Source organism: Podarcis bocagei (genome assembly GCF_964188305.1).
Source record: "Podarcis bocagei genome assembly, chromosome: 1".
In the NCBI taxonomy this organism is placed as follows: domain Eukaryota; kingdom Metazoa; phylum Chordata; class Lepidosauria; order Squamata; family Lacertidae; genus Podarcis; species Podarcis bocagei.
In genome coordinates, this window is record NC_138125.1 from 33,216,398 (window position 1) to 33,228,560 (window position 12,163).

Below are 12,163 nucleotides of genomic sequence, written 5' to 3' on the forward strand. Positions count from 1 at the left end.
AAGTATGGGATGCAATGCCTTGGGGTCCCCAGCAAGGTCAAAATACTTTCAGCTGTGAAACATGGGAACTAATTGCACATTTTACATGACTTTTCACTTTCTCTGCCACTACACTATCCAGCTTGGCTCTGGTGCCCAAGCTGGATAATGACCAATTTTCAGATGACGTATTTTCTGAACTTCACTTAGAACAAAACCACTGAAGTGCTAAAATGGTGATGCATAGAAATGTCTGGAGTCACATCCTGGAAACAGTTTGATGAGATTTCTCTCTCTCTCTCTCTCTCTCTCTCTCTCTCTCTCTCTCTCTCTCTCTCACACACACACACACACACACACACACACACACAAAGTTTAAACTGTGGGTAGAATAGAATAGAAGACTTTGTAGAGTTGAAAGAAGCCACAAGTGCCACCTAGTCTAAGCCTCTGCAATGCAGGAATCTTGCCCACTGTAGGGCTCAAATCCATAACCCTGAGATTAAGAGTCTCACGCTCTACTAAATGATCTTCTATTTTAATGGAGAGAGTCTAGATGTTCACCCTGCTGCTATCTTCAGGGTGCCACTAAAATTATGCAGAGCAGGGATTGGTAGCAGCTAAATGCAGATCTATTAGTAGATTGCTGGATAATTTTAAAGTAGGTCAGTTGTTTGTGAAAACAAAAAGGGCTCCCTCCACCCTAAATTAAGGTGTTAGATAGCTGATGTATAAAACTACATCTTAATTATCTGTACTGTTGTTGTTTAGTCATTTAGTCACTTCCATACATCACTGCTGGGAAAACCATAGCTTTAACTATACGGACCTTGGTCGGCAAGGTGATGTCTCTGCTTTACTACCTATGTCCTAAGACCTAGCAGGCGTGGCCTCCCACTGTGGGGTAGATCTGTGATATTAGCTGCCTGGCAGTTGTGTCACTGCTGCTTACTAGGAGTGGGAAGGGGGAGAGAAGGGCAGTGCAGACGCATGGGAGGAAACACCGGATTGACTTTGCTGACCTCTCCAACCCCCTCTCTCTGTGAGTAGCAATGTCAAACCTGCTAGGAAACTAGTGTTGCAGCTCCACTGCCACTGGACAAGCCATTTCATCCTTCATTCTTACCAATCTGCCATGCTTGCTGGGGCTGATGGGAGATGAGCAATATCTCAAGGGCCAAAGATTTTCCACACCTGACCTATTTAGTATAACATTCTGCTTCACACCCTGACTCATCATACTCCTATGGGAAACCCACCAGCCAGGGCATGAAGGAAATAGCTCTCTTCCACTGTTGTTCCACAGCAACTGGCAGGAGAAGACCCCCTAGAAAGCTGTCACACAAAAGTCTGCCACGTTCTGCGCTTGCAATATCAGAACCTAGTGCTTCAGGATATTAAGGGCTGCTAAAAGATTTAATAGGATCAACAGGGTACACTTGAATGTAACATTTTTCTCTTTGAATGTCTCCTATTCTCCAAGCTTATTAAGGTATGGAAATGCACAGCTAAGGCTTTCAATTAACTCTATCCTTTAGTAACACCATGCAGCTATGATTACTGAATAATATTTAAAACCAGATTAAATTGAATTGCTAATTAGATAACCTCCCCGTTATTACAAAGCTACACTTTCCATTGTGGACCATAGGAGATTCAAGTCAACCCGAAGGAAGACTCCTTCCTTAATTATCTCAAAACACTCCAACATTTGCCAGACTTAATTAATACAAAATGACTTTGCTCTAAATGTATGAAAGCAAGTGATTTGGGCATCCTGAAAGACCAGAATCCATCTTGCTCTATTTATTATTTGGATGTTAAAATACAAAAGAAACTTGAGACTCTACTCAAAATTTCATACGGTTGTTATAGAGGATATTTAGGGATGTAGATTGAGAGAGCGCAAGTCTTACTCTTTATAAAGTAACTAAATTATGATTTTCTAGTCTCATACTCAGGTGAACTTTAACTGTGACATTTTAATTGTACTCTCTTCCTATGGTTTTATATAACCAATTCCAAATATGAAACTTTTGTCACTAGAGGCCCAAGTGACCTCAATGGCTAGAAGTGTCTATTGGCAGCTTCATTTAGTAAGATAGTTAGGACTGCTTCCAGACCAGGATATCTTGACCAGTGTTAATCATGTATGGTACCTCCAGATGACTTACCACACTGAGCTTTATGTAGGGCTGCCCAGAATCTGTAGCTAGTGCAACATACTGGGGCAGAGTATCACTTTCATACTATGCTGCTGCTGAAAGAATTGCCCCAGCTGCCAATTCACTACTGGCCTAAGTTTAATGTGCTGGTTTTGGTATTTAAAGCCCTATTTAGCTTGGGATCAGGATACCTGAAAAATTATCTCACCCCTTATACAATCAGTTGATCACTGCTCTGCAGGTGAGGGCCTTCTGCAGATACATTGCATAGAACAGACCTCCTGATACGATGGTAGGAACCTGTCCTTTAGAACTCTCTCCCTATGCCATACGGGCAGCGTTAGAAACTCAGATATATAAGCTAGACGCCAAAAAGCTCCTTAAACCAGGGCCAAACAGTTGCCAAAATGGAATGCCTAGTTGCCGTTCTTTCGGCCAGACGGCTCAAAAGTCGTATTTTTCAATACGACTTTTAGGTTCCTGAAATTAATTCTGTTTGTGCAGATAAAATATAGCAGATAGAATTCTACAGAAAGTGTTGCTAGTGTGTGAAAACAGTCAAGATCCAAGGCTCCCCAGGCATGCACCTCCAGATGGTGGAGACGTCAGGCGCCATTCTGGCGATGGGACATCTTCACCTGGATGCAAGTGCCTGATAGCCAGGTGCAAAATGTGCCTGGCACATGGTGAATTTCCAATGTTGCATATGGGCACCGTTTCTATTTTCTTTTTAGCATCTGTTGAAGACCTTTCTTCTCCCAACAAGCATTTGAGGTTGATATTTCTATCCCAGACTGTAATTATAATTAGACTTCAAATTGTTTGTAAGATACATTTTTATTGTTAAATTGGCTCAGGCTACTCTATGGGAAGCAATTCATTAATGAAATATATAAGTAATTCCCAGCCGGGGCATACATAGAATCAAACTGGTATTTGGTTAAAAATCACTGGTGAAACAAAATTCCTTATTTCACATGCTTTTGAAAATGAATTGTTTAATCTTTATTTATTTTAAGAACATGGAGCTATAACATACAGGTTACTTGTTCAGGACAACCCGATCAAGTATTACTACTATTTATAAAAATACATTCCCATCATATCCAAGACTGAAAAATATAAATATATAAATATCCCAACACTAGGGTATATACAGACTACTGCCCTATCTATGAAGGATAAAAGTTTCCAGAATAAAAAAGAAATACTTTTTAACAACTAATTTTAAAAATTGTGATTCATGACTAGGCTGGTAATGTGAAGTTACCCTAGGTGTTGCCTAAACTTTTCAGTTTCACAGCCTCAAAAATGTGTTTCAAGAACCTTCACAATAAAAACATATATACAGAGCATGAGGAAACTGGAGCTAAACACTTTCACATCCCATTGCTTTCAATGGGAGAGTTCAGAACTCTCTGTCCCAATGTAACTTCAACGTGTACACAAAAACCCATTTTGTGATGTTTACTATATACATATGAAAAACCACAAATATATAAAATAGATGCAAGAATTTCAATATTCCTAAACAAATATAAACTTTAGGTCAACATGAAAAACATTTCATCAACATTTCTCTGGCCAACACCACAGTTTCTCTTGCTTCCAATCTCCGTGTTCACCATTATATGCAGTTTTGCTCCCACAGCAACGCAACCTCATATTTGAGCCCCAATTGTGCATACTGTGACCTTATGTGACCATTACTTAAACAAGTGAAGACTTTGCTAAACTTCTTATGCTTTGAAAAGTCCCTCTTGTTATTGGACAGGCAGATACCCAAGGATTTACAGCTGAAACTGGCAGGTGCGCTGCAACAGAGACCTCTCACTTGTGTACTGTACAAAGTGCTTTAACGCAGAATTGCTTGCAGGATCATGTGAAGTTGCATATATATAGTTAGTTGATTATAGTTTATTCGTACAGCTCCAAGCTTACCCTATATCACCTGCAAATTGAAAAGCACACTCTAAGGTCTCTGTGCTGAAATATTTCAATGTAGATCCAGTGTCCACAACATAAATGCTTTGTTCTGCCCTGGGGAAAAGTGAAATCTATATAGAGTTTTCAGTGGAATATTCAGGCTACACCCAAAGTTAAGCTCTCTTGAATCCCACTTATTTCAGAATGAGAGAGGTTCAATCTCCCCGCTGAGATGCATGGGACTTAAAACTGCTTGCTTCTGGCTGGATTATCCTCAAATGTTTAACTAGCAACTTCATAATACAATATACTAACCATGCATCTTGTGGACAAGCAATTTATTGCTTGTGGGTGGGTGGGGGAGATGTGATTCAAGTGATACAATAATGACATCTTTCCAATATGTTTCTTTGTAAGAGAAACCAATTTTGAAGAACCATCTTCTGGGTATTAACGATTGGAGGATATTTTCTTTCATTATTTAGAAAGGCCCCTTCCACGTTTCCCACCCTAAAAGAAAAATATATATTCAAACAAACATACATCCATTAATTCATATTACATGTTGGCATGTGGCCCCAATCCCACTCAGCACCTGAGGCTATGTGAGCTTTGGGAAAAGAAACTGCATCATCTTATCTGCAATGTTTGTGGCCAATACATAGAGCTAACTTGGAAGGAAATCAGACATGTTTTGCAGTCTTGAGATTAGCCAAAATGTAGTAAATAAATAAATAAAAATTAGTTTTCATTCAGGACCACACTTGTGGTGGCTTCTTCCATGTGGCATTATTCATGTTGAGTTCTTGTCCCAAAAGGAAAAGAGGGACATGCACGTGCATGCAGACATATACTTGTATATGCCATGTGATGTACAGGCCTGTGTCACAGAACCAGATAATAAAAAGCAACTCTGCTTTTATTTTAAAAAATATGCTGCTGCCAATTACGGATGAATGAATGAATGTATCCATTTTGACACAACTGGCATAAAATTATTCTAGCAAAACGTGTAGGGGTAGTAAAGAGGCAGGCAGGTCAAATTGTTCTGCTGGGGAACTGTTGTCTGTCCTTGCCAAAATGACCTGGATGTGTCTCTTCAGAAAAGAGGTGAGGCAAGAGAGCATTTCTGTAAGCATCAGGCATTTGGGGAAATTCTGGTCGTCTTCCAGCAGCCAGGTGTATTTCTTTCCAAACTCCATATTCAGCTACTTTTTGGGTTTTTCCAGGATGTTCAGAAATTTCCCTCGAGTCATTTCTCTTGCTGAAATCACAAGAAAGAAAGAAAGAAAAAAAAAGGCTTAACATAAAACAAGTAGAGCTGGATAATTTACAATATTTAACCCCACTCGTGAAATTCATTTAAAATGGCTTTCTGGTGCCAAGAGGTAGCAAAAAAGATATAAAGTGAATAAATAAATCTGTGCTGCGGTTCTGAGTTCCTAGCAGTCTGGAATTGCAGGCCAAGCACTGAAAACGTCAAAGCTCAGCTGTAATACTCACAAGCTGTCTCATTTCTTACTACACCCACTTCCTTTATTTCCTCTGCGGCTAGCTTCAGGTTCCCCCTTTCAGTTTTCCTGCTATATCCATCTATGAATAGTATAATCTAGAGCGCTATTGCTCCTCCTCAGGGCATCTCTTCCTGGATGCTATAACCCTTCAGAGATTATGGACCTCTGTCTCCCTCCATTTCAAGATTACTTGTCCCTGGCTGCTTATGATCTTAAACATAAATGAGACAGCACTTCCACTCTCCCTTGGCAGTGATAGTCCCTGGATGCTATAACGTAAATGGAGCTTATATTCCCTCAAAGTAGTTCATCTATGGATGGTGTGTTAAAGTAGAGTTTACAGAGCTGTGCTCTACCCTCTCACGCTGTATTGTCATTCCCTGAGTGCTTAATACAGCAAGGCAAAGTATATATATGCTTCCCTGTGTGTCATCAATCTCTGTGAAAAGCACCACAGAGCTTTTACACAGCTACTTTCCTACAGAAACATTTCTGACTTGGAGTTCCAAGGTTTTAGCTGCAGGTGTCCCAAAGACCAAAATTTCAAAGAGAAAATACACAAACACTTTCCCTTGCATGCTGTCTCCCCTTTCTTAAGTAATAAGTAAAATGTCCATTCATTGTGGTGGATAGGTTATATGCAGACAGAAGACTAATATATTGCAAAGACTCCTAGGCATCAAAATTCCCTGTGGGATCCTTTACTATGAAGGCCAGACCACCCAATCTTGAGAGCGGAGGGAAGATTTTGGCTGCAAGAGCAGAACAGGCAACTCCCCCCTTATGTGGGGGTTACATTCTGGGCCCCTGTGCACATAAGTGAAATGCGTTTAAGTGGGGAGCACCTTGTGGCTGATGGCTTGCAAGGAGGCCCGCCCCAGAGCACAAAAAGGATGTTTTCTTCGGGCTCTGAGGGTCTTCTCGCGATCCACCTGCCTCTTCCGGGTTCCTGGTGCTGGGATCTTGCGCAAGTAGATCGCACACAAGTGGGGAGTTTCCTGTATTATTGCATCAATTCAATGTGGCATCTTGGGGTTGTGGTGGACAGCTTAGTGAAAACACTGGTTCAATCTATGGCAGCTGTGAAAACTCCATGTCATAAGACTGAAAATAAAACCGTTAATACTGTAGTGTCATTATACAAATCTAAGCTGTAACTACACTTCGATATTGTGTACAATTTTGTACAAACAGAAGGAAGCACTCCTTCAAACACTTGATGGTTAAACGAAGCTACTCGCTAACTTAGGTGGCTTTAAAAGGGGCTCAACTGACCAATGGGGCTTGTAAATTCCCTTTCACTTACAAGCATCTTTACCTACAACTGACATCAGGTGTAGGGCAGATGAAACTTCTGTGGGCCAGAGGTTCTCCACTACTGATCTAGAACATGTATATAATAATACCCTTAAGTCAGGTCCAGTTCACAGGACTGTAATTAAGGAAGGTGCAGGTTGAGTGAATATTGATTAAAAAATGGCCATGTGATTGTTTTCCCAACTTTACTGCACCATCCAAATACTTATTAAATGTGCCGAAGTGATGTTGGTGGTGTTGAGGGGCCCTGAAGCAAGCACACAACCACAATGCACACAGAAATAGAAAACATGAAACCATATTCACTCAACTGACATTTAGTTGCAGAAAAACAGTCAACTATATTGAACCTTGCTGTGTAACCTGAAGACTATCCTTTCCTATTTCAAATTTTGCCACAATTACACCATATATGTGAAGTTCAGAGACTTAAAAAGTGCAGTGAGACGCTCCGGGAGGGGGGCCTTTTCTAATTTGTATAAAGGGGATAAACCCTAATAACTTAAAAACATCATCACTGGAAGTTTGAGGTTCAAGAAAGTTGGCTTTGAATTAAATCTCATGCCCTGCTCTTGCTCGAGTAATGTCAAACTGCAGCATTATCAACTGATGGAGTGGAAGTTTTCCACAGCCCCAGTCCCATATAGGAGATATACGAATGTGTGACAACTAGGCGCCCCTGAAGAGGGCTGCACCCTATAAATCAGGCTGCGAGCACTGACTAGTTCTGCGCTCCAAGTGAAATTACTGTGAGTTGGGGGCTGCTCCTGAGCACGTGCCCTCCTGTTCGCTTGTCATCGGAGATGTTAACATTTCTGATTAATTCACAGACCTCTCATTTTATTCTTCATTCCTTTATCCTTGCTATCCTGCTCTGCCGCAGCTTAAAGATTCTTACCGACCTGCTACAATAATCACCACCCGGCTCGCCCTCCCCCCCCCCACCTGGTGAAATTGTTTAGTGATGCCAACCGCGCTTTTAATTTGCAAGACATCAGACACAGAGGTAATTTATACCAACATCTGTTCATTTCTGACTTCTGAAACAAACTCGCACATGCTGCTACGAAATCCCATTAGGAGCAGGAGACAGCCTTCTGCTATTCTGTATTCCTCTTCTCAATACACACTTAGGAGTCAACTAGGCTTTAAATTTTAAAAGCTATAATACAAAACTAAGGTAAGGTCCTTATAGCCATCAAATAAGCAAGGGCCATCCAAATTGTGCAAAGAAGTTTCTGCATTTTGCTACTTTCTTTGGGTGTGCTGATTGTCTAGCAGCTGATCTACCTAGACACGCACTCCTTCCCTCGCAGTATATCGCTGGTAATAGGCAAATTCAGACAGGATAGTGCTCTTTCCCAATATTTTGGGCACTCTTCCCTCTGGGTTTCCCCCCTCCCTGTAGTTTACCCCACTTTGGGAAGGAAACCCAAAAATGTCTCTTATGCTAAATGGTTCTTTTTGTTTAGCGTTGGTCCAGTTCAACATTTTCCCCCACCTCATTAAAAATCTAATTCCAGATATGCTTATTTTGGTTGAGAAACAAGGAAGAGAAGAAAGTGCAGTCAATATCCTAAATGCAATTGTTGTCAGGGAAACTTACAGTATTAGCTGTCACTACTGACTACCCATGGGAACAAGGGAAGCCAGTTACGTAGTAGAGGTACGTTTTCAAGTAAAACAGATAAACAAAATTGTACTAGATTACATTGGAATATTTTTAAAAATATACTTAATCCAAGGGACTTGCCTACTGGAGGTGGGGCATCATACAATTTTTTATCATTCCAGCAAAAACCACAGTATGAAAGAGAAGCATGAATTGCCCTGTCCAGGCAAAATTTACTCTCTCTATCACTACAATAGAAAACCAACAATGGATACAACTGCAATAGCTCGATTACAAATTAATCTCCTCAGTTAGATGGGGAAGTGGGGGCACTAAAGACCACAGAAAACAACAATTTAGGATGTAATCGGCCTAGGTTACAATAAAGCTGAGTATTTCAACAAATCCGCCCTTTCCTGGGACTACCTAGGAAACAGCCATTGGGTTGCTATAAATAACAGAAGCTCTTGAACCAGGAATTAAATTTTCTGCCTTAGAATAGATGGATCTCAAACCAGGTAGTGGACAGAAGAGGCCGAATCCAAAAACGGAAGCTTAATTTCCCAGTTGCTAAGGAGGGTGGAGCACAGTTTAATATAATCTCCTCTTTGGAACTTCAATCCCTCAATCCTGTATTTAGCCTTGTTGCCTTGGTCTCCCTTCGCACTACAACTGTCCCCAAACTGCCTCCTGCAGTAAATTTTGTGGCTGTTGGTTGAAGCGATTCAGTAGTACAGATTGATTTCTTGCAAGTGAGGAGATGAGGGATTACCAAAAGCAGCCCTGGTTAACAAGATTGGGTGCAGAATCTCCTGCGAGAGCAGCCCACTCTGCCAGCGCTTTGCATCCTTTCACTATGACATATGGGTTTCATTACACAAAGATTTTCCCGATTTTAACTTTGAGGAGATTACATTAGAAACTCAGGGCTATCTTTACATCTGTAGCAATTTAAAGGTTAAGTAACATTTTTAATCAAATGACAAAGACTCATAATGTTTGGCCTTCGGTCCAAAGTGGAAACTGCAGCTAGGATGTTCCTTCCAATGGCAATTTAATTAGAAAAGAACCCTCTGCTGGAGATTGGGGCTCATTGGTCCCCAACATCTCATAAAGGGCATTCTCATGCATATAGTATCTCCGCTCCGCACTGTGTCATAAGCTCTGGATAGTCAGGAAATAATGGAGGATTTACTATGATAAAACCAATGAAACTAGTGACTTACATTTATGTAAGCAGCTATCACTCTGAAGGATCCTTAACGGGAAAGGGGAGATGGCTTGTTTTGCATAAAGATACCCAAAGTGTTCAGATAGAACAATTCACATTTCATTTAAGGGACCATAGCTCAGTGGCAGCATAGCTGTTTTGCAGAAGGAAGGTTCTGGGTTCAATCCCTGGTATCCTGAAAACCCAGCAGAGCTGCTCTCAGTTAAGAGTAGACAGCACCGAGCAAGACAGACCAATGGACTAACTTGGTATAAGGTAGCCTCCTTGATGCAATTAGCAACAATCAACACTGCCAATGCCATTTTATGCACTCTTATACACAGTTCACAGCTGTAACTAAGGGCAGCTCTATAAAATACTTATTACTTCTCAGCTGCTTTTCACTGATGTGCTATGTTCACCATGTTATAAGAAACACGGCTCTGCAAGCAGACTTATATGTAAAATCACAGACCATTAGCATAGAAATTGCATGTTAAGGGACCTTAAGTGAAGAGTTCTGTGTTCATAAGAGCCTTGCCCTGTAAGTTTAGGGGCAGAATGAATAGTAGTTGAAACATGCAACTTATGCCAAAGAAACTGTATGCAGACATGGAGATTAAAATATAATTGTGTGTGCTGTTTTGCGGTTCTATACAACCTTCCATTCATGGATGGAATGTTGTTTACATATACTGGCTTCACTTCTTCACTGCAGATCTATAATTTTACTTTCTAGTTCCAGAATACAGTGTTCACGTATCAAATATATTGTTTTGTTGTTGCCAGTGCTATTTTTCTAGAAAAAGAGGTTCCGGAACTCACCCTTGTTCTCTTACAATGGCAATGGCACCCTCATAAGAGGTGCCGGAACTGAGTTCCAGAAAGTTCTGGCTGAAACAAAAAAGGCCTGGTTGTTTCTGTTCTAACTATTTATTTGTGCTTTTATCTTGTGAACTGCCCTGAGATCTTTCAATGAAGAGGGGTATATAAATCTAATAAAATATAAAATAAAATAAATAAAAGCTGAATTATGAGTCATATCTGGAACATGTTATTTATAGCACTGGACTTCTAAGTGATGAAGAGAAGCTGATTATGCTGGTAATATTTGCTCTACGTATTTCAAATCTTGATCCTGAAATACTGCGACTTAACAATGGGCTGTATCCAAAACTGTCCATGCGCAAGTGGACATTCTACTTGCATAATGTGATTTCGCCTTCTCTTCTCCCGCTGCATGGATGGATTAGGACTACCTGAAAAGATGTTCAGAATTTCAAAGGAATTTCTCTATTGTAATAGGTTCTCCTTCAGGTATTATCTCTTTATGGCCCCTTTACATGAAAGGAATAAAAACTCTTACGGTACTCAAAGCAGATTCGACCACCATGGGCTTCAGTAGACTGCTTAGGAATAGGCTGAACCTAATAAACACAATCAAGGTAAAAGCCAAGAACATAAAACTACCAGTATCAAATTCACTAAGTGCTATTTTGTTTCAACCAACCTAAATATGAAGATGAATGTATTGGGAGCACCTCCCACTTCCAAGAAACTGACAGCAGCCAGCTTGACCTCCTTGACCCATGATCTCCATGACACTAAGTGTAGGGAAAGAGTTACATCTCCTCGCCTTGAAGCCAATAAAACCGCTCTTGATTATAATTTAGATAAGAGCCACTGGATTGAATAATAATGACTGAAACTCCCTTGGCTGTTTCACCTTGAGACGTCCATCACTGGGTTAAACATGATGCTAATTGCATTTGGATTGATTAATTTCTCTCACTCCTGTCTATTCGAATAATGCTTAACAAAATAATCACAGTACCCAGAGCCAAATCTTCTCCGTCAAAGGAATGAAGCCATCAGAACCAGCAGAGATGAAAGAAATGAAGATGACCCGTAATTACTGCTACGGTGATATCATTACCATATTATAGAAAATGAGTGTGGCGAAGGGGGAGAGCGGGGGCTGTGATTATTATTTATTTTTTAATGGAACCTTACATCCCAAGAATGCAGATCTGACATAGTAGAGCATGTAGATATACAGGGTGCGAAGGGAGGGGGTTTCTTATCTATTAAATTGCAAAATGGAGTGATCACCAAACCTTCAGATACATTACATGCTATGAGGTGGCTACTCCAGTCTTTCATTGCAATAGTTCTTTGTATTTGAATAGCACAGAGATGGGATGCCTGTCTCCCTAGTGAAGTCTTAGACACCCACTGCAGAAACAGTACTTAACTGTGATGCTAAAACCATCTTTTTATTTTAAACTTGCTTGTTACTGGTGGCCTTGTTCTGAGGCTCCAAGTGCCAAATCCAGCTGTGATCAAAGGAAAGCTTCTTTTGAAGGGCAGTTATTCCCAATACACTAATCTAAATCAATAAATGAACTGCTAACTGAATCAGGTTATATATTCATTTCTC

General features: G+C 40.5%; 1 protein-coding gene and 2 long non-coding RNA genes across 4 annotated transcripts in view; 2 read left to right on the top strand and 1 right to left on the bottom strand.

The window, feature by feature from the left end:
* Window positions 1-372: 372 nt before the first annotated feature.
* On the top strand, window positions 373-3,484 carry LOC308596222. Its single transcript, XR_014012414.1, has 2 exons — window positions 373-757; window positions 861-3,484. It is a non-coding gene; the product is annotated as an uncharacterized lncRNA (long non-coding RNA).
* Window positions 3,126-12,163, bottom strand: part of LIN52 (lin-52 DREAM MuvB core complex component) — a 36,954-nt gene continuing 27,916 nt past the window's right edge. Inside the window, exons 6-7 of one of the 2 annotated variants that reach the window (XR_014012250.1) lie at window positions 6,907-6,967; window positions 3,126-5,334 (exon numbers count right to left, since the gene is read on the bottom strand). Coding sequence is in view for 1 of the 2 variants with exons in the window: in XM_081210739.1 (XP_081066865.1) it covers window positions 5,279-5,334 (56 nt within the window). In the remaining variant the exon portion in view is untranslated. The remainder of the gene's footprint in view (window positions 5,335-6,906; window positions 6,968-12,163) is intronic. The other variant, XM_081210739.1, reaches the window with a different exon arrangement.
* On the top strand, window positions 6,976-10,755 carry LOC308596304. Its single transcript, XR_014012453.1, has 2 exons — window positions 6,976-7,907; window positions 8,425-10,755. It is a non-coding gene; the product is annotated as an uncharacterized lncRNA (long non-coding RNA).